The 22,836-nt window shown below is 38.5% G+C and overlaps 2 protein-coding genes across 3 annotated transcripts in view; one reads left to right on the forward strand and one right to left on the reverse strand.

Annotated features, from left to right (window-relative positions):
- NAA25 (N-alpha-acetyltransferase 25, NatB auxiliary subunit) overlaps positions 1-22,836 on the forward strand; it is a 72,994-nt gene that overhangs the window by 711 nt on the left and 49,447 nt on the right. For both annotated transcript variants that reach the window (XM_024741462.1, XM_024741461.1), the window contains exons 2-7: positions 10,042-10,127; positions 10,945-11,083; positions 14,259-14,377; positions 18,773-18,847; positions 19,980-20,087; positions 20,446-20,524. In XM_024741462.1, coding sequence (XP_024597230.1) covers positions 10,042-10,127; positions 10,945-11,083; positions 14,259-14,377; positions 18,773-18,847; positions 19,980-20,087; positions 20,446-20,524 — 606 coding nt within the window. The remainder of the gene's footprint in view (positions 1-10,041; positions 10,128-10,944; positions 11,084-14,258; positions 14,378-18,772; positions 18,848-19,979; positions 20,088-20,445; positions 20,525-22,836) is intronic.
- Positions 21,359-22,364, reverse strand: LOC112397302 (60S ribosomal protein L22-like). The gene is made up of 3 exons (XM_024741465.1): positions 22,330-22,364; positions 21,756-22,084; positions 21,359-21,387 (listed from the first exon to the last, which is right to left on the reverse strand). The coding sequence occupies exons 1-3, from the start codon at positions 22,362-22,364 to the stop codon at positions 21,359-21,361; spliced, it is 393 nt and encodes a 130-aa protein (XP_024597233.1).

Here is a 22,836-nt window from a genome sequence, read left to right on the forward strand (position 1 = left end):
GTGAAGCGACTGTAATAGCCCGTGTCGAGGGGCATGCAGGGCTTTTCTTTTTTGAAGCTTCTCTGGTTTTTCTCTGCAGCTTGTCTTCCGCGTGCTAAGTGGATCCCCTTCCATAACGTTGACCTCAACCCTCAGGCTTTAAGACCTTGATGGCATTCTGCTATCCCGGTTGTGAAAAATCACACATTTGAGTCAGGGAGAAATACCTCTTCAGTAACCAAGTTGTTCAATAATTTGATAGTGGTCCCTTTTGTATTTCCTTTCCTCTTAGATGGTTGTGTGGTCTTGGTCTAGCTCAGTTCATGGTGAGGAAGGCTCAAGTTCAGTGGTTTTTGCAGAATTAGATCTCTTGTTTGTAGTGTGGATGTTACTAAATGGGGGCTTCTTTGCAATAGCTGAGATCATTTAACTTTTTTGGAAGGAGGTAATAACTATGTTTCTGGTACAATTGGTAGTGCTTTTTGTAATTTACATGATGCTTTGCTCTTGCATCTCATTTCAACAACAACCTTGTGAGGTGAGAAATAATAATAATAGCTAATGTGTATGTATAGACTGCTAATTATGTCAGTCACTGTCCTTGGTCTTAAGTATTTAATCTTCACACATTCTTCGGAGGTGGCTACTTACCCCCAGTCCCACTTCCCTCTCTCTCCCCCTTTCCTTTCCACAGATGAGAAAACTGGGGCTTTACTGATGTGTAATTTGTCTAAGGTCACTCAGCTAACATGAAGCTAGGATCTTAACCCCTGTGGAATGTCCCAGGCTTACTCTTTTAACCACTGTGCTAGAAATCACCTCACTTTGAGCTGGAGACACTGACTTGCCAAAGGTCATGTAGGTGGAGAGTGGTGGATTTCCATTTTCCCAGGGCTACATATTCTCATGCCCTCCAGTATACATTTTAAAGGGCAGAGATGACATATGTAAGGGTGCTTGAGAGTAAGAACTGAATCCAGGGTTCACAATTGGTGGCTGGTTACAGCTCTCTGCAGCAGCTGCCTGCAGATTTTTTTCTTTTTTAACTTTTAGGAATAATTGGATTTCTAAAATTATTCTTGAGGACCAAAGAAAATGCCTTTGGGGTCCCATAAGTCACTTAGAAATAATAATGTTTTGAAACTATCCAATAAGGAAAACCTCTAGTCCGTTTCATGCTGGTAAACATCAGGATATGTTAAACAGATGTGATAGGTCATATTCTCAAAACTGAAGCCAGAATTATGTAGCTTTTGTTATAGTTACATGGGAAGAAGATAAGAAAATACTTTCTTTAGGAATTCCAAGGCAATTATAAACTGACAGAAATAGGAAAAGAAAGACTGACCTTGACTTCAGCACTTTTGACTTTTGACCTCTAGACTTTGGGACAGCCTCTGCTTTTGTGTTTAAATATATTAGTATCCCTAAACCACTGTCGTTCTTGAATTTAGACCTTCATTAGCTGAAAGATGAACATGCTTATGCATGGTGGTGCTTGCCCACCAGCCAAAAGTTCACCAACACTCAGTGTTGACTGAGTGCTTATTTGTGTGCTAACTGTCCTATTAGGTAGATAAGATTATTGTGAGCATAGTAGTAAACTGAATGCCAGACATTAACTTGCTCAGAATTGCAGCTAGTAAACTGTAGAGCTGGGATTTGAACACAAGCATTCCCACTGGAGAGCTCAGCCTTTCACTGAGTTCAGATCCCACAGCATCACGATCTTTATGCAGCATTATTTATATTGCCAAGGTTTAGGATTTTACAGCTGTTAGAAACTTTGCCTATGACCTCAGCTCTTGCTGATACTGTTGAGGATAGAAGTGGACAGGGTCATTAATTGTGAAATTATGGTGGGTTGAAATTCTATTTTTGGTGTCTAGGTATGAAATAGCTAGTTGATTAGTTGAACATCTTCAGAGTGCTTCTCTTTACTCATAAATTGGTAAGTTTGGGTAGTGCATTTTTGGTTTTTGAAAACCACCTTGACCTTCCAGAACACCTACTTTATTATTCTTTCTTCTTTTGCTAAAATTATTCTCTTGTGCTATGTGGTTCTGAACAGATGTTGTATCCTCATGTGACTTGGTGAGCCCTAGTGCTTTCTTCTACCATTATTGTTTTAAAATGTTTATAGTGGTTAGGGGATGGGTAGAGTTGGAAGATGGTCAGGTATGGCACTTAATAAATTTTATAGGGGACTTCCCTGGTAGCGCAGTGGTTAAGAATCTGCCTGCCAATGCAGGGGACACGGGTTCAATCCCTGGTCTGGGAAGATCCCACGTGCTACAGAGCAGCTAAGCCCGTGCGCCACAACTACTGAGCCTGCACTGTAGAGCCCGCGAGCCACAACTACTGAACCTGCGAGCCACAACTACTAAAGCCTGCGCACCTAGAGCCCGTGCTCCGCAGCAAGAGAAGCCACCGCAATGAGAAGCCCGCACACCGCAACGAAGAGTAGCCTCCACTCACCGCAACTAGAGAAAGCCTGCGCACAGCCCCAGCACAGCCATAAATAAATAAATAGATAGATAAATAAGAATTTCTGTATAAAAAAGTATAGAAAATTCATTTATTAAAAATTTTTTTATAGGATGCAGGAATTGTAAAATAAAAATAGAGGCTTCAAAGTTCCATAGTCTTTAGAATACACACACACACACATTTACTTTTATGGCGCAAGATCCTTTGTTCTAATCTGTGTTACTGACTTGCAGTCTTTTTTTTTTTTTAATACTTATTTTTTAAATTTTATTGGAGTATCGTTGATTTACAACATTGTGTTAGTTTCAGGTGTACAACAAAGAGATTCAGTTACACATATACATATACTCACTCTTTTTTAGATTCTTTTTTCATATAAATTATCACAGGATATTGAGTAGAGTTTGCTGTGCTATACAGTAGGTCCTTGATGGTTCCTGACTTGCAGTCTTGCTCTAGCCTGAATCAGGTATAACATATTTCCCAGCTGTGTTTCCTGAATGATAGTCACTTCTTTGCTGTGTTAGGACATTTCCCTTCCCATGTGTGGCCAGACTCCAGGTAATTATTCTGTTATAGTTCGTTATTAAAATTTCCCAGGTCTTCGGTCAGATGTTGTATGTATTCTGAGCCTTCTGTTGGGCCGTGTTAGCTCAGTGAGTCTTGTCCTTTGCCCGGCCGGGGCAGGGCATCTTGGTGAGTGAAGATTATCTTGCCTTTCTGTAGAAAAGTCACTTGGCACAACCTGTTTTCTCCTGTTCTGAAATTATGACCGTTTAAAAAGCTCTTAGACGTTTAAATTCTAAAAACATTTTAAACTTAAAAAGACAGATGTTAATGCACAGAACATTCCTGGAAGAATGCATAGAGTAGAGGGTAGTGTGAGCATAGGGCAAGATTAAGAGACTGATAATTCTTTTCATGTTATACTTGTATGAACTATTGGATTTTTTTTTTACTATGACATGTATTATTTTTATTATGTAAGACATTACTTTTTTTAAAGATCAGATACTGTATGGTTTCATTCAGATAACGTTCTTTTTTATATAAATTTATTTATTATTTTAAAAAATTATTTATTTATTTTTGGCCGTGTTGGGTCTTAAACTACCCCAGTGCACGCCTGATGGTGGGTGTAAATCGGGTTTTAAAGGTGCATACTTCCTTTTCATTCTTTTGTTCATGCTCTTCTGTCAGAGCATGTGATTAATACTTTAATTAAAAATACTGCACTTAGTATCTTCTTGAGAATTAGGAGAAACCAGTTGGCCATTTGGGGTATGTTTTCTGTGTGTTCACTGAAGTGATTGGATTGTGGCAAGGTAGTAAAGAAAAGAAAAATAAATTTCAAATTTGTTCTTCGTCTCCTTAGGATCAATGAGCTATCTGTACTTATATAGTTTCTTGCTCTAAGAGTTCTCTCTAGAGAAATTGAGGCAATGAAGGGTGCAGACCTTCGGAGCCAGACTGAACTGGGTTTCACTCTCTGCTATGATTTTGTCAATTAACCTACCTCCCTGAGCCTCTTCTGTAATATGGAGTTGCTAACGGTACCTTGCTGGGTTTTGAGTAGACACCCAATAAATTTGTGTTCCCTCTGTCTTCACTCTTAAATGTCTGGGTTTTTTTTCTTAATTAATTAATTAATTTTTGGCTGTGTTGGGTCTTCGTTGCTGCACACCGGCTTCCTCTAGTTGTGGCAGGTGGGGGCTACTCTTTGTTGCGGTGCGCGGGCTTCTTATTGCGGTGGCTTCTCTTGTTGTGGAGCACGGGCTCTAGGCATGCAGGCTTTAGTAGTTGCAGCACTCGGGCTCAGTAGTTGTGGCTCGCAGGCTCTAGAGTGCAGGCTCAGTAGTTGTGGCATATGGACTTAGTTGCTCCGCAGCACATGGGATCTTCCTGGACCAGGTATTGAACCCATGTCCCCTGAATTGGCAGGCGGATTTTTTAACCACTGCATCACCAGGGGAGTCCCCTAAGAAATTAATTGAAAAGACTAAAAAATCTAACTTAATAGCAGGAAGCCATCACTAATAATTGGTTCTTAGAACATCCTGTTGTGGTCACTTTGTATGTATATATCTCTCACTCCCCTGATGGACTACTCAATTTCTAGAAGATTTTTTTTCCTATACAGTTTGTTCATTTATGTATTCCTTTCTTCATTCAGCTTATTTATTGAGAGCCTAATATGTGTTAGGCACAATGTAGATTCAGGGAATGAGAGAGTACCAGACAGCACAGACACGATTTCTGCTTTCAGGGAGCTTGTAGTCTCAAGAGGTTTTTTATACAATAGTATACATAATCATTACATTTGTGTTAAGGACTTTGAAGGAAAAGTACTGTTTACCGTGAGAGCACACACTATGGCATCTCGACTGTTGGGAACATTTCAAGAAAAGGTTCTCTGTGGAAGTGACATTTTACTTTGGAAAAGAAAAAAGAGCAGAGGTTAGTCAGGTGATCAGATGGAAAGGAGTGATGGACAGAGTGTGTAAGAAAGATAGAGTATGTACTTGATGACCTAAGAAAAGACTTGTGTGGTTGGAATGTAGAGAAGGGTGAGATGAGGCTACAGAGGTAGAGGGACTCAACTTTGTAAGCCATTTTAAGGATTTTGAAGTTTGTTTTAGAGACAGTGGGAGGGATTCCCTGGCTGTCCAGTGGTTAGGACTCTCGCTTCCATTGCAGGGGGCATGGGTTCAGTCCGTGGTCAGGGAACTAAGATTCCACATTCTGCGTGGCCAAAAATAAATAAATTTTTAAAATTAAAAATAGAAATAATATGTATCATTACCATCAGTGGAATACCTGTCACTTGCCCTGAGAAAACAAAACCATAAAATTAAGTACACACAGTGAAAACAAAACAATGTTATTAAGGTCTTAACTAGTTTCTGATAGTTGAGAAACTCTAAATCTGAGACCTGTTCCTTTTCCATTAAAAAAAAAAGGCATCAGCAAGTGTTAAAGAAATGACAGGCTGATACCAAAATGAGACTATCTCCTTAATATAAGGGAAATATTACAAAAGGTCAGTTTTCTCACTATCCGTGTTATCTAGTGCTGCCTGCAAGGACCACTTAAAAACATTTTAGTTGGAGTAATAACCATGCTTTGAAAAACACTGCTTTAACTGATACATCATCATCTTATTATTTCCTATGCCTGATTTGTGGACGGCTGACTTGGCTTACTCCTCATATTAAGGGAACAATACCAGTCCTCATGGTCAAGCCACAGTTACCCTTGAGTAAGTTTTAAAAAGGCTAAAAAACAGACTTAGGGTATCATTTTTTTTTTTTTTTTTTAGGGTATCATTTTTATTGGCCTGTTTTCTCCAAGGGCTACATAATTTATTTTATTTATTTTTAAAATAAATTTACTTATTCATTTATTTAATTTTTTGGCTGCATTGGGTCTTTTGCTGCACTCGGGTTTTCTCCAGTTGCTGAGAGTGGGGGCTACTCTTCGTTGTGGTGTGTGGGCTTCTCATTGCAGTGGCTTCTCTTGTTGCGGAGCACGGGCTGTAGGCGTGCGGGCTTCAAAAACTACATAATTTATATTACAAAGTCAGCAATGTAAAATGGAAGTAAACTTTCCCAAAAGCCTCAGCAACCAATTAATCAGCAATCACCTAGGTGTCCAGGAAGGGGGACCTTGACAGCAGTCTAAATGTGGTGGGGTGTCTTAGTTAAAATTAAAACTCTTCTGGGTGCAAGGAACAGAAACCCTTTGACACAAGCTCAAGTAGAGGGAGGTTGTTTATAAACCCTTCTGGGAGCTTAGGGCAGGAATGCAGTGTTCTAGAGCCTGATGGAAACTGGAAAGCTGTCAGGATCTGAAGCTTCTTTCTCAGATGCTCATCTCTGCTCTTATCTGTTTGTGGCTCTTCTTTTCTCTGCTAGGTTCTTCAAACTGTTTTTTCTGCTTACTCATCAGTTTACCTGGGGCCCAACATGTTGGCTTTGTGGCCACACCAAGCTGAGAATAGAGTAAGGAGAGGTCATTAGCCTCCCCCCACAAGCTTCATCAGCACTGCCCCTCCCCCAATTTTTTGATAAAGATAATTGACGTTCTTTATTCTTTTATAAATGTTATATGAATGAAGAGTCAAGAGATAACTCCTTTTTTTCACTCCCCATTAACTAACTTGCATCTCCCAAGGCGCCTTCCAAATGGAGATTCTGGAGCTGCCACTAGTAATCTCAAACTGGAAATATTTATTGCCTTCCAAATGGGGTTCTCCATAGCTTTCTTTTCTTTTCTTTTTTTAATATTTATTTATTTATTTGGTTGCATTGGGTCTTAGTTGTGGCACGTGGGCTCCTTAGTTGTAGCACGTGGGCTCCTTAGTTGTGGCTTGCCAGCTCCTTAGTTGTGGCATGTGGGCTTCTTAGTTGTGGCATGCGAACTCCTAGTTGCAGCATGCATGTGGGATCTAGTTCCCTGACCAGGAATCGAACCCGGGCCCCCTGCATTGGGAGCGTGGAGCCTTATCCACTGTGCCACCAGGGAAGTCTGTCCATAGCTTTCTGATTCCAGATTTCAGTGTTGTAATTACAAATTACCAGGAAGAAACTTGATTTACCCAGTTTGGGTCAAATGTCCACTCCATTAGACTTCAGTTGCATGATCTAGACATGCTTATCCAATTCTACCCCTTCAGCAGTCTGTGGAAACCATGCCCACAGAAGAGGGCATGGGTGCAGTGTATTTATATATCAGGGCCTTGTCAACAACAGAGGGAAAAGTTCAGTATCCTTGTAGTCCTAACCTCCGGTCTGATCCATCTATGGGCACACCCTCAGCTGGGGTTTCATCAGAGATACCTGCTCTTTGAGAAGACTTCAGGATACGTTTTGTGAACCTGGAGTCTTGCAAGAAGACTGAGTCAGACGTGACTTAGAGCTCACTCAGCATGAGATCAGCACCAAGTTATTAGGAAGAGAAGATATCATTTATTGAGCTGAAATGTCTCTGTCAGATATTCTGTAAGGACAAATGGTGGCCTATCGGCTGAGATGAGGACTTAAGAAAACTGGTATTAGATATTTGGGTATTCAGGCCAAGATTGTGATTTCTGATTCTCTAATCTCTCTACCTGAGTGTTAAGTCTTTGATCTTTTCTAGACTGTGATTCCCTCCAGAGTAAGGCTTCTTAATCTTTTTACCTAGCGTTATTGGTGCTCATCAACATTAGGTGCATTGAAGAAAAACTAAAGAGATGAAACTCATGTGTTCACGTAGCTGTCTGTTAAAGGTTGTGGTAAAGTATTCATAGGAGAAAAATTGAAACCGTTAGGTAAAATGATAGTGTATTTCTGTTATTTGGCCCTGGGCCACCAGGGCCATAGATGATCTTGAGCTGTCTGTGCCTCCTCTGTCCCTGTTGCTGACTTGGGACCTTGATGAGCAAAGAGGGACCAATAGTAGTAGTAGATTGTGAACTAGCTTGAGTTCAGTCATCTTTCTGTATTTCAAATCTACATCTACCACCCTATTTCCCATTTATAACACTCTCAAGTTCCTTTTCTAGAAATGAATTTTTGCTTTTATTAGATATATATTTTTAATTAATTGACTTTATTTTTTAGAGCAGTTTTAGGTTAAGTTTACAGAAAAGGAGTGGAGAGTACAGAGTTCCTTCCTATTCACCCCCACACACCTCTCTTCTCCCCCAGTTTCCCATGTTATTAACACTTGCATTAGTGTGGTGCATTTGCTACAGTTGCTGAGCCAATACGATATGTTATTGCTAACTAAAGTCCATAGTTTACTAGTTTACATTAAGGTTCATTCTGTGTGTTGCACATTCTATGCATTTTGCAAAGGTATGATGACATGTATCCTTCATTACAGTATCATACAGAATAGTTTCACTGCCCTGAAAAATCCCGTTCTCCACCTATTCATCCCTCCCCCAGCTCCTGGCAACCACTGATTGTTCTACTCTGCCTATAATTTTGCTTTTTCCAGAATGTCATACACTTGGAATCATATAGTATGTAGCTTTGTCATGTTGGCTTCTTTCACTTAGCAATATGTATTTAAGAGTCCCCCATATTTTTTTGTGGCTTGCTAGCTCATTTCTTTTTTTTTTAAATAAATTTATTTATTTATTTTTGGCTGTGTTGGGTCTTTGTTGCTGCATGCAGGCTTTCTCTAGTTGTGGCGAGTGGGGGCTACTCTTTGTTGTGGTGTGCAGGCTTCTCATTGTGGCGGCTTCTCTTGTTGTGGAGCACAGGCTCTAGGCCCGTGGGATTCAGTAGTTGTGGCACGTGGGCTCAGTAGTTGTGGCTCACAGGCTCTAGAGCACAGGCTCAGTAGTTGTGGCGCATGGGCTCATTTCTTTTTATCACTGAATAATATATCATTGTATGGATATACCACGGTTTGTTTATCCATTTGCCTGTTGAAGAACATCTTGGTTCCTTCCAGGTTTTGGCAATTTTGTATAAAGCTGCTATAAACATTTGCGTGCAGATTTTTGTGTGAAAGTAAGTTTTCAGCTCATTTGGGTAGATAACAAGGAGCTGGATTATATGGTTAGAGTATGTTTAATTTTTTAAGAAACTGCCAAACAGTCTTCCAAGGTGGCTGTGCCATTTTACATTCCCACTAACAGTGAATGAGAGCTGCTTTTGCTCCATGTCCTCACCAGCATTTGGTCCACAGATTAATTTGAGTTGTTTATGTTTTGTCTGCCCCTATGCTGATTTGGGACCTTGATGAGCAAAGAGGGACTTGGTAGTAGTAGTAGGTTGTGGACTGGCCTGTGTTTAGTCATCTTTCTATATATAGAATTGACAGCTACCACCGTTTCCCATCTAAAACACTAATCATTTTCTTTCAGATCCTCTCATCTGAAAATTAATCTTTGCTTTTGTTAGACTTTTGAATAATAATTGATTGCTTTTCTTCCTTAACACAATTTTATAGCAGGTCTCTATATGCCTTGAATTTTGGAATGGACGCATAGCTTAGGGAACCTAGAAGTCAATGTTTCTTCAAAGTCAGTGCTAGTTTCTATTTCAACCAGAGTGTATGAAAGTGCTGCTTTCTCTACATCCTTGCCTACTCCTGATACTGCTGGATTTACTCCCCCACTCACTGTTCTTATTCTTTTCTTCGAAGAATTATTCTTAACTCTGTGGCATAGTAAGATTCACTGAACATTTTATTGAGGTAACATGGTCCATTTGGTAGATTTGAAGCTTGAATGTAATAAAGGTTTTTTTTTTTTAGATATTTTAATTTTTGTGCAAGTAAACCCATTTGTTTTCCATAGGTAAAAATATTAGCGTCATCTATCATCTAAATATATTTGGTCTTGAATCTTCATTAAGGATTAGTATAACTGGATTATATTGCTCTTGGATGAGAGATGACTATAGAAATTTAAGATTGTGTTCTGGACCATCCTAGCCATTTAGAGTTAAAATCAGCTCCAAGATGTTTTTAATACCGAGTTAGGATACTTTCTGAAACAGCTGATACTAGCCTATGCATTTTTCATATTTGTTTTTGAAGGAATATAATAACTCATAATTTCTGTTTTCATAGATTATCTTGATAATGGTAATAATAAAATGGCAATTCAGCAAGCAGATAAATTGTTGAAAAAGCATAAGGATCTTCATTGTGCTAAGGTAAGTTCATTTGCCCTTGAGTTACTTATATTTGGTGGGTTATGTACTGTAATCTTTAAAGGGAAGAGGTGTTTAATCTCTTTAGTGACTGTGTTTTTCAGAGTATTTTTTAGGCCATTTATTTGCCTGATCACTTAAATGAAATGCCATAAAGAGTATTTAATTAAAAGCTAGCTGCTTGTTTTTTTGGACATGACTTATCTAATTTAATTATTTTATTTTCACAAAGTCCTTCCCCCCCCACCCCACAAAGTCCTTTTAAGCAATGTTGTGCATTCTTTTTGTTTTGTGCATTCTTAATATGACTGAAATAGGAAATAATCTTTTCTTTTTTAAGGGAACTTTATTTTTATTTATTTATTTACTTTTGGTTGTGTTGGGTCCTCATTGCTGCATGGGCTTTCTTTAGTTGCGGCGAGTGGGGGCCACTCTGTTGTGGTGCTCAAGTTTCTCATTGCGGTGGTGTCTCTTGTTGCGGAGCACGGGCTCTAGGCGCTGGCTTCAGTAGTTAGGCTCGCGGGCTCTAGAGCGCAGGCTTAGTAGTTGTGGTGCATGAGCTTAGTTGTTCCGTGGCATGTGGCATCCGCCCGGACCAGCGCTCAAACCTGTGTCCCCTGCATTGGCAGGCGGACTCTTAACCACTGAGCCACCAGGGAAGCCCTGGCAATAATCTTTATTTGCTGATATTTTTAGTAAAATAGTTGATTCACAACCTAGGCATACCTTATAACTTATTTTGTGATTTCAAATTGTCTTTCTTTGGTTCATATTTCCTTTTCTGTCCTTTTAAAACTGATTTGTGTTTTCTTTCTATCAGGTTTTAAAAGCAATTGGTTTACAGAGAACTGGAAAGCAAGAGGAAGCCTTCACCTTGGCGCAGGAGGTGGCAGCCCTTGAACCCACAGACGACAACTCGCTGCAGGCACTGACCATTCTTTACCGGGAGATGCATCGACGTATGTTTCTTTCTTTTCATTGTCTTTAAAACTGTGCTTAATTTTTTGGGTATTTCTGAGTTCTCTGTTTGTCCGATTTACTTATCACTCATGATTTGATGGATAGCAACAGGTAAAAAATGCATTAACCATGGCTTGCAAAGGCTGTAGGCAGAGTGGATATTTTACATGTATTAGGATCCTTGGATTGGAATGAGGACTTGAATTTCATTTATGACATTTTGATTTGCTAAATGAAAGAGTTGCTTTTTTTTCCACTTTTTAATATGGAAAACTTCAAACACAGAAACAGAGAATAGCATAATAAATCCCTTTGTGTCCATTTCTCACCTTCAGCAGTTATTGAGACATGATCAATTTTATGTATACCCCTCTGCCTGCCAGATTATTTCTAAGCATATCCTAGGTAGTCTGCCTAGTTTCATCTATAAATAAAGTTTTTCATTGTTGATTTCTTAAATATTTTATTATGAAATACATATCTTTAGTAATACATATTATAGAAGAATATGTTTTATGTAGCACTAGAACATTTGATGTGGAATAAATGAACATTCATAAACCTACCACCCAATTTAAGAAATAGAGCATTATCAGTACAGGCATACCTTGGAGGTATCGTGCGTTTGGTTTCACATTAAAGCAAATATTGCAGTAAAGTGAGTCATATGAATTTTTTGGTTTCCCGGTTCTCTCAGCCTTCATAGAATTAAAGAGAGTCAGGGTCTTGCTCTGGGTCAGGCTTTGGCTAAAGGGAATATTGTGGCTAGTTTGATCTTCTATCCAGACCACTAAAACTTTCTCCGTTTCACTTTTTTATCATTTATGTGTTCACTGGAGTAGTACTTGTTTTTTTTGGCCGTGCCTCACGGCTTGTGAGATCTAGTTCCCTGAACAGATGTTGAACCTGTGTTCCCTGCAGTGGAAGTTCGGAGTCCTAACCACTGGACCTCTAGGGAATTCCCTGGAGTAGTACTTTTAATTTCCTTCAAGAACTTTTCCTTTGAATTTACAACTTGGATAACTGGCACAAGAGGCCTAGCTTTCAGCCTTTCTTGGCTTTCGACATGCCTTCCTCACTACACTTAATCATATCTAGCTTTTGATTTAAAGTGCCAGACATGTGGCACTCTTCCTTTCACTTGAGGCCATTGTAGGGTTATTAATTGGCCTAATTTCAGTGTTGTGTCTCAAAAAATAGGGAGGCCTGAGGAGAGGGAGATAGATGGGAACGGCCAGATAGTGGAGCAGTCAGGACACACACATATTTGTTGATTAAGTTCAGGGTCTTATATGGTTGTGATTTGTGGTGCCCCCAAGCAATTACAGTAGTAACTTCAAAGATCACTGGTCATAGATCACCATAACAAATACAATAATAATGAAAAAGTTTGAAATATCGTGAGAATTACCAAAATGTAACACAGAGACACAAAGTGAGCAAATGCTGTTGGAAAAATGGTGCTAATGACTTGCTTAGTTGCTAGGTAGCCACAAACCTTCAATCTGTAAAACACAATATCTGCAAAGCACAGTAAAGGGAAGTACAATAAAATGAGGTATGTCTGTACTAAGAAGACTTCCTGTGTGTCCTTCATCAATCTCATTTCCCCTTTAACTTCCTAAGAGGGATTTGCTATCTTGAATATTTTTTATTCTCTTGCTTGTCTTTAAATCTTTATCACATTTGTTTTTCTAAGTAATACATTATTAGTTTCACTTATTTTGGACTTAACATAAATGGATTCATGCTGTACGTTTTCTGTGACTTGCACTTTTCATCTAATTTCCAAGTGGTTGTAGTTAATTCATGTTTACTGCCACAGTATACTTCACTGGTTGACTACACTAGAATCTAGAGTGGAGGTGCTAGGTCATAGGGTAGGTTCAGCTTAAAGATAAACATGGTGTCAACTTATCTTCTAAATTTACCTTCCCACTAGCAGTGTATCAGAGTTCCACATGCTTGTCATTGGTATTCTTTTTTTTTTAAATTAATGTGATATTTATTTATTTGCTCTGGGTCTTAGTTGCAGCAGGCGCCCTCCATAGTTGCAGCTCACTGGCTCCTTAGTTGCGGCACATGGGATCCTTAGTTGTGGTATGTGAGCTCTTAGTTGCAGCATGCCTGTGCGATTTAGTTCCCTGACTGGGGATTGAACCCGGGCCCCCTGCATTGGGAGCTTGGAGTCTTAACAACTGCGCCGCCAGGGAAGTCCCGTCATTGGTATTCTTAGACTTAAAAAATTTTGCCATCAAGCCATCATGTTGTACTCCTAAAAATATACAGCTTTTGTCAATTGTTTCTCAGTAAAACTGAAAAAAATAAAATAAATTTTTTGCCAACCTAGCAGGCAGAAAATGTTATTTTATAGTTCAATTTTGTGTTTCATTCTTATGAAAGATAAAACTTAAGAATTGAGGTATTATATCTGATTATTTAGGGATTATGTTGATTTAGGGATATGGATTCTCTCCCAGCATTTCAAAAAAAAAATTATCTGTCCTACAAGTATTCGTTGAATGTTTTTCTATGAAAAATATTGTATCAGAGTCAAAGATGAAAGGTATTCTTTGCTTTCATGTTACTCATAGTCTATGAGGAAACATAGATCAATAGATAGTATGTTGCATTATGTATTAATAAATTGTATAAGAGCGTTATTTAAAAGATTTAAAGATGGCAGAAGGAAGCAGTGTACAAACTGGGATGGAGGAGCAGAGATCGTGTTCAGGGAAGGATTACATTTGAACTGGGTCTTGGATGATGTTCACTCAGTAGAAAAGAGAGGAAAAGGGAATCCAAGCAGAAGGAACAGTGTTAAAGTCATGCAGGTCTGATACAGCACAGAGAATCTAGTGGAACTACAAGTAGTTTGATGTAGCTAGAGCATAAAGTGCAGGAGGGAAGCGTTTGGAAGAAGATAGAAAGGCTAGATAGATCCTGGAGGGTCTTGTACATTGTAAACATCATGGGGAGGCCTGACCTATTCCATGCTTCATCGGAAAACACCTAAGCAAGGTAAGAGTAATGAGCAGATGAGGCAAAGCAAATACTTTCTCCTTCCTTAATGATAGGAGACATCTATTTCCTCCAAATAGGAAAAAAATTAAATGCTGTTAAGATTTGTTATACTTCAGTAATTAAAGAAAATTCTCTTTCTCTTTGTTTTAGCGGAGTTAGTCACAAAACTTTATGAGGCAGCTGTGAAGAAAGTTCCCAATAGTGAGGAATATCACTCTCACCTCTTCATGGCCTATGCCAGAGTGGGCGAATACAAGAAAATGCAACAGGTAACTTGATGCCCAAACCTCCTGGGCTGCAGGATTTTCTATTAATGTGGTTTAACTGCAGTGGTATGTGTGTCTGCATGTGTGTGTTTGCATATATGTGTAGAAGTGAATCTATGTATTTGTGTGTGGAGATCAGCCAGTTATTTTGTGTGTGTGTTTTAAAGATGAACAATTATTCAAGTTCTTTAAATGTTTTCTTTGGGAAATGTGATTGTTCCTTTGTGGCCTGATGGTATGTTTTGTTTGGTTCTGGTAAGTTGGCTTCAGATTGTCTCACTGCATCAGATTGCTGTTATATTTTCAGAAAATGGGCAGAAATCCTAGAGCAAAAAATGAACAGACTATAGAAAGATTAACTGTAAAAGTTTACATCTATTTTGTAAATTTAACTGTTTATATAGCCTGCTAAGATTTTTAAATCCATGGCGGGAAAACCCCTATTGCTTGGGATGCTTGTTTTTTTTTTTTTTTTTTCTGGATGCAGCTTATCTGCCAGTTAGCACATTTTAGGTGTTCCTTGTACACATGTGAAGGAGCCTTATTTGGATACATTTGGACTAATAGGTGCATAAAGCTGGCATCCCAGAGAAATGAAATTTGCACTCTTAAGCTCATAAAGGGTTATGATGTCAAGCTAGAATTTTTAAAGAAATGCTTTGTTTGGGGGTATAATGTGTTTGGAAGGCAGAGCTTTCCTACTTGGATTTTTATTTTGTCTTGTTTACTTGAAATATCAAACTATAACAATAGGTAGGTAGACCAGGGAGGGTGGAAGATACTATATTAAGATAAACCCTTTCTCTTTCAAATCAGTTTTTGTATTTGCTTATGTAAGTTTTTAAATTGGAAGAGATTTTTTGGCCCAAATATAATTCTTTGAAGAAATTTTATCATTATTTTATTTATCATTGGAGTATTGATATGTTCTCAGGAAAAATATTCACAGATTGTAATTTTTCTTTTATTGTAAAATGGGTATATATTTTTTAAATTGGCAGCACTAACCATATATACATATAAATCCTTAGTATCATTTTTACTTCTAGGAATATGTTTTTTTTTTTTTTAATTTATTTTATTTATTTTTAGCTGCGTTGGGTCTCCGTTGCGGTGCACGGGCTTCTCACTGAGGTGCCTTCTCTTGTTGCGGAGCATGGGCTCTAGGCACGCAGGCTTCAGTAGTTGTGGCGCACAGGCTTAGTTGCTCCGTGGCATGTGGGATCTTCCTGGACCAGGGCTCAAACCCATGTCCCCTGCATTGGCAGGCAGATTCTTAACCACTGTGCCACCAGGGAAGCCCCTAGGAATATGTTTTAAGTAAAGTATATTAAATGTACATTAATACAGACAGAGTGAAAGAAATTATAGTTCACCTATGTGGTAGAAAATAATGCAACCCCCCCCCCCCCCCCCCCCAAATGGTACTGTGTGTCTTTATTTGTTGACATAGAAAGATATTCCCAATATATGTTAAGTGAGAAGAGCAGGTTGTAAAATGGCCTTCTCTCACTCCCTTCCCCTCCACCCTTCCTTATTAAGTATATGTACCGAAATGTCGCCAGGATATAGGGCTGTGGATACTTTCCATCTTAATTTCTGTTCTTTCTTTTTTTTTTTTTTAAGCATGTGTTAATTTTATGATCCCACGAAATATATTTTTGAAATATGTATTATACACACATTTATAAAATAACAAAAAGTACAAGTTCATGCAATAGCAATATTAAGGTAAATTTTGAAAAAGGGAAAAAAATAATCTACCACTTGAACAGATTATATTTTTGTATGGTTTAACTTTACATGTTGCCAGAGATATATACAATTTTGCATCTTGCTTTTTGGAGACATAGCTTTGATGTGGCTTAGTAGTTATGGTTTCTTAATATGTTTTAACCATAGCCTGCTTTTGCATTATTTTAGTCTAATATGTTGGAAGAATGGAGTCCTCTAGTGTTAAATGTCTTAGAATGGAACGTCTGATTTTTATTCTGTCTTTGTTGCTGCTTAAGGTAGTTACAGTTCTTAGCTTATATGTATGCTTATTTTGAAAGGGGAATGTCAGTCTGGGGTAATAGGTATTTTATAAATTACATGTTATGTTTCATAAGGGCTTTTGTTTTGTTCACTGCTGAATCCTCACTTCATGATAAACGTTTGTTAAATAAATGAGTGATTTGCATAAACTGGTGGAGGTAGGAGGGAGGGAAGCCAGGGAATCACAAGATTTAAGGACTTCTGCCCCACAGATCATCTCTGGCAGGTAAATTTAAAACCACCTTGAATAAAGAGTTGCTAGTCATTCATATGGTGACTAGACTTTCCTTTTTCTGTAAGTGACATTCCTATTCTCTGAGTCACCAGTTTGCAGCCACGTTTTTCAAATTTCTCTCTGGTCAAAAGTTTTCTGTAGCAGCAGAATGCTATCACCTATAAGATAGTAGGGTGTGGGCATGAAATTTCTCTTTTATGTTAAAAGTTCATGTTAATTTAATATTCTATTCCTTTTTATTTCTGTGTGTCATTATAAAAATGTTTTCTTTCCCCAAGTTATCAAATAAAATTGGTTTTCTAACACTTTCTATTTCATTTCTCCGGTTTGGTGTTAAGAGCAGGGACCTCAAGCCATTCTAGACTCTCCTTCTCATCTTCTATGTCCATTTTGTCTCCAGATCATCTTGATTCTACCTCCACAGTGTCTTTGAGGTCTCTCTCTCTCTTTCTCTCTCTCTTTTTTTTTTGGCCACGGGGCTTTCTGGATCTTAGTTCCTGGATCAGGGATCAAACCGATGCCCTCATCAGTGGGAGCTCGGAGTCCTAATCACTGGACTGCCAGGAAATTCCCTGAGGTCTCTTTTTCTATTTGATCTACCTCATCCTGGTTTAGTTCTTCATTGCCTCACCTCTTATTTTTCCCTATTTTCTTTCTTCACAGTACTGCTAAAATACTCTTCCTAGAAGAGTATAGATTTATACATATCACTCGCTTACTCTGTATAGACTCCTTTTGGAATGCCTTATAACAAAGGTACCTCTGTCTACCTTTTAGCCCTTTTCCCTTCTCCTGCTCTTAATTTTTTGTTTCAGCTAGATGTCCTACTTGTTCTTGTCAACATATATCTTTTCTTTCTTTAATGTTTTTGTTTAATTACTCATTTTGCTCCTACTTCGAATTGATTCATTCACTTATCCATTCACCCCAAATAATTGTATTATTTGTATATGTATTCTTACCCCCCATCTTTGCCTATAGATATTCTGTTTCACCTTCAAGGTCCATCTGAAAGACTGCTACTTTGGAGAATGCTCTTCCCTACTTTTCCTTAAAAAAAGAAAAAGAAAGGAATAAACAAACATACTAACCTTGCCTTCCTTGGAAACACCCTAGTGTGGTGTTTTTGTATAGGGTGTTTTTGTTTTCCTTTTTTTTCTTTGGCTGTGCCGCTTTGCTTGTGAGATATTGTTAGTTCCCTGACCAGGGATCGAATCCGGCCCTGGCGGTGGAAGTGCCGAGTCCTAACCACTGGACCGCCAGGGAATTCCCTGTATAAGATGTTTATTTTTATTGCCAAGAATATTTTAGTCGTTTGAATATTTGTCTTATCTCTTTCCCTTGCTTTTAAGTGCCTTGGGGATCGGGACTCAATCTTTGTATCCTTGGCAGGAATAGACATTTCCTTCCACTTAATAGGGGCTCCATGTATTTTTTTCAAGTGGATTGAAGATAGGCAAAACATTAAAAAATAAAATAGTAACTGTGATAATTAGCTGACAGAGTTCTTAGCATTGACTACTAGTTGGCAATTATGGACAGATTCTCAGTTTTACGTGAATAGATCTACTTTGCTCCTTTGTGCCATGTTCCTACTTCTAAGTATTTGCATATTATACATTTCACAATGAGAGGCTTCAGTTCTAATTAATGGTATATTGAAAGAACCTGAATATTTTCCTAACCTAAGAACTATTTTTTGAATTGTGTCAGAGTAATTTTGTCTGATTTTGAAGTTTAAATATACTGTGTGGATTTCTTTGTTTTACTATAACTGATTAGTGCAATGGCTTCAGTAAAGTTTATTGATATACATTCATAACCCAACTTTTGTTTTTGCTTGGTAGTCTACCAGAACTATATTGGATTGCAGTATTCTCTAGGAACACTGGGTCTTCAGTTTAAGAAAATCTGATTCAAAAGGTGAAATATCATTCTTGATATTGGGATTACCTCTATTGTTATGCTGTAGAGAACATCCATCAAGTTACTAGGCACTTACAGTAACCAGCATATGTAAACATGTTGCTATTTTCCTAGGAAACTTCTTGCCACATGTCTAGGTCATTAATTACCCTCTGTATGATGTTTTCTAAGTTAAGTATTTATGGCTCTCTGTCTTTCAGGCTGGCATGGCTCTATATAAGATTGTCCCCAAAAACCCTTACTACTTTTGGTCTGTGATGAGCTTAATAATGCAAGTGAGTATGGCATTCAATGGGATTGAGATTTGTTTTTATTTTTGTATATAGTAATTGTCCTTAATGTGTCCTCTGAACATCTTGGGTAATGTGTTGCAGCATGTGTCAAATAGGGATGTGACATATTGTCAGTTGATTTTTTTGAGTTGAGGAGTTTTAGTATTCTTTTTGAGTTGATATATTGGTTTATTTGTGTGTAGCACAGAGTGTATTTCCTCTGAATCTTAGATCCATTACTGGGTTACTTGATCAAGTATGAGCCTCGAAATGTTTGATATTTTAACTTGAGGTTTGTCTTTAAGGCACTATTGTTGGTTGTTGAACGGATCATTGAACTGGGTGACCTTGTTTCATCACTTCTGCTTTCTGAGCCTCAGTCTGCTCTTTTGCAGAATGGAGATGCTCATCTCCCAGAGCAGCTATAAGTACCAAGATAAGACACTGTGTATGAGAGGATGGGGAGAAAAGAGTTAAAATGTAGCAGTTAAGAACAGAGAGGCTCTGGAGTTAAAATGTAGGTTAAGAACAGAGAGGCTCTGGGTTCAGACAGGTCTGCTTTCAAACATTGGCTTCACCATGTCTCTTGAGCTGTTGGGGAATCTTTTAACCTTAGTTTAACTATAAAATAAGCATAATAGCTACCCTGAAAGGTTGTTTTCAGGGGGTAAATGAGCTCTGAGCAGAATCTTTGGCAATGTTAAAATGATTAATATCATGTTAAGGTAACTGTAGCTAATAGTAAGCCATACTATAAATAGAAGGAATTGGCATTTTCCTTCTAATATGTGAAGGTCTCAAGAAGACATCTCAAAGGTTTTTGACTCTTCAAATACCTGGTACCCTTTATATATACTAAATAGTATAAACGTATCCCCTCTTAACATATTTCTAGAAAAAAATGTATGAATGGTCTAATATTTAAAAGTTAGGTCATATTGTGGAAACTGTGTATTTCAAGAATGCATACGATAAGAATCTTTAGTAAAGAAATCTCCTATAAAGCAAACCACTCTCAAGTTCAAATTAGGTCTGATATTTGACATAGTGGGTTGATAATTTTGTGCCAGAGTCACAATAATGGTCTGCAGGGTAATAATATAAATAGTGCAAACATTTTTCTTTTCTCCTTCAGTCTATATCAGCGCAGGATGAAAACCTCTCAAAAACGATGTTTCTGCCCCTTGCTGAGAGAATGGTAGAAAAAATGGTAAAAGAGGACAAGATAGAAGCAGAGGCTGAAGTGAGTAATTTAAGCCCCACTTTGTATTTGCATGTTTTTGATGTTGTTACAATATTATGAACTGTTGCTTTATTCCATTTAGAGAACTGGGTCCTCACTCTTGCCTTTTGTGTAAATGTGAAGCTTTGGAACTCCCCAGCCTAGGTATAATGAGTGAGGTTCTAGCATGTTTCTAGAAAGTACCCTGCTGAGATATAGATAGGAGAGATACTATGGTCTGATTCTCACTGTTAATTTCATCTTATTTGAAGATATAGTGTTCTTTTCTGTTAGATAGCTTTTTAAAAACATACAAATGACTTCTTTTTATTATTGAAAAGTTTCAATGGTTGCACTTCTTGTTTGTTTGTTTTGTAAGGTTGAACTTTATTATATGATCCTAGAACGTTTGGGAAAGTACCAGGAAGCCTTGGATGTCATCAGAGGAAAATTAGGAGGTAATTTTTAGAGTTTTCTTAAAGTTTTTTTTGTTTTGTTTTCCTATTTAAACATGACATTTTATTGTGGAAAATTTCTTCCACATACAGAAACAAAGATATAAGACTTTAAAAAAATCACTTGCGATCATTTTAGATTCTTTCAGGTTTTTCTGTATTTATTTTTTTAAAATAATTTTTAGTTGAAAATAATTCATGGGGACTTCCCTGGTGGTCCAGTGGTTAAGACTTCGCGTTTACGATGCAGGGGGCCTGGGTTCGATCCCTGGTCAGAGAATTAGATCCTACATGCCACAATTGAGATCCCGCATGCCGCAGCTAAAGATCCCGCATGCTACACGGAAGATCCCGCACGTGGCAACGAAGATCCCATGTGCCGCATCTAAGACCTGGCATAGCCGAATGAATGAATGAATGAATGAAAATAATTCATGGATTCAGAAAATTCAGGGAGTATGATTTTACCCCAGATCTCCAACCCTCTGCCCTCTATATCCTTCTCCAGTTACCTGTTCTGTATATCCTTCTAAAGTAGTATCTTGCCCCTCCCCCTTCCCTTTTTTTTGTTTTTGGGGTCCTAAGTTTTATTTAAGAACTCATACAAAATATTCCAGATAATTGAGTTTTGTTTTGTTTTTTTTTGATGTGGACCATTTTTTTTTAAAGTCTTTATTGAATTTGTTACAACATTGCTTCTGCTTTATGTTTTGGTTTTTTGGCCATGATGCATGTGGGATCTTAGTTCCCTGACCTGGGATCAAACCTGCACCCCCTGCATTGGAAGGTGAAGTCTTAACTACTGGACCGCCAGGGAGGTCCCCAGATAATTGAGTTTTAATCCTCATCTTCCTCCTCTTCTTCATCTTTTTTTTTTTTTTTAAAGAAATTTATTTATTTTTGGCTGCTTTGGGTTCTCATTGCTGCACGCAGGCTTTCTCTAGTTGCAGCGAGTAGGGGCTCCTCTTCGTTGCAGTGTGTGGGCTTCTCATTGCAGTGGCTTCTCTTGTTGTGGAGCATGGGCTCTAGGCGTGCAGGCTTCAGTTGTTGTGGCACGTGGGCTTCAGTAGTTGTTGCTTGCGGGCTCTAGAGTGCAGGCTCAGTAGTTGTGGTGCATGGCTTAGTTGCTCCGTGGCATGTGGGATCTTCCCGGACCAGGGCTCAAACCCGTGTCCTCTGCATTGGCAGGCGGATTCTTAACTACTGCGCCACCAGGGAAGCCCCTCTTCTGCACCTTGAGTAGTCTGAAAGTAATGCAGTTCGTAACTTTCTTTGCTGTTAACAACTACGCGTAACCGATCACGATCACATAGGTTTTTCTTCTTCAAATATTTTATGGTGAGATATTTCAAATACCTTTTGGAAAAAGCTACCTCAGAAGTTACAGTAATCTTGCTTTTGCTTCTTTCGTTTGTTACAACACCTCCACCAAGATTCTCAGCTTTTCCATTCACTTTGATTCTCTCCTGAAAAAACTGCTCAAAATTGGCAGCATCCATGATTCTGTCTTCTACAGGATGGGTACAGTCAAGAGTAAACTTCAGGACCTGCTTTTTTTTTTTTTTTAAATTTGATTTTATTATTTTTTTTTTGCAGTACGCAGGCCTCTCACTGTTGAGGCCTCTCCTGTTGCAGAGCACAGGCTCCGGACGCGCAGGCTCAGTGGCCATGGCTCACGGGCCCAGCCGCTCCGCGGCACGTGGGAACCTCCCGGACCGGGGCACGAGCCCGTGTCCCCTGCGTCGGCAGGCGGACTCTCAACCACTGCGCCACCAGGGAGGCCCCAGGACCTGCTTCTTTTTTTTTGCCCCCCCTTTGCCACAAACTTTCTACCAGGCGCCATGGTGGCAGCGGAGGCAGAAAGGGGCCCCCCACTTTTTAAAACCACAATTGAGAATATACTGTACCTTGACCCTAAGAGTAATCTTACTCTGCACAATGTTCTTAGTAAATATTTTTTTTCTTTAAAATTTTAAAATGTTTATTGTGTCTGTCCTATGAAGGCATTTGAGTTTGTGACCTTTTCTCTCCATACTGTTAGACCCATTGTTTTTTTACCTAAACAGTGTGTCTTAGAGATATACCTCACTACCTCATTCTCTTTAATGGTGCCCAGTGTTCCATAGTATAAACGTAGACAGGTTACTACATAGCTCATCTTTGAAGGGTATTTAGGCTATTTGCAAGGAACATCTTTGCTATAAACCAAATTGCCCTCTAAGAGGCTACAGTGTGCATTTCCACCAGCTGTATTTGCTACTAGATTGTAAGAGGGCCTGTTTCTTTGCATATTTACCCACTTATATTATCGAAAT

Source organism: Neophocaena asiaeorientalis, unplaced genomic scaffold (assembly GCF_003031525.2).
Source record: "Neophocaena asiaeorientalis asiaeorientalis breed wild unplaced genomic scaffold, Neophocaena_asiaeorientalis_V1.1 scaffold648, whole genome shotgun sequence".
Taxonomy (NCBI): domain Eukaryota; kingdom Metazoa; phylum Chordata; class Mammalia; order Artiodactyla; family Phocoenidae; genus Neophocaena; species Neophocaena asiaeorientalis.

Coding starts and splice junctions, on each gene's coding strand:
- LOC112397302 (XM_024741465.1), bottom strand. CDS start 22,364: ATGGCGCCTGGTAGAAAGTTTGTGGCAAAGGGGGG. Junction 22,085..22,329: donor AAGTTTGTGGCAAAGGGGGG/GCAAAAAAAAAG, acceptor ATCAAATTTAAA/AAAAAAAAAAAAGCAGGTCC. Junction 21,388..21,755: donor TTACTTTCAGACTACTCAAG/GTGCAGAAGAGG, acceptor AAAAAAAAAAAG/ATGAAGAAGAGGAGGAAGAT.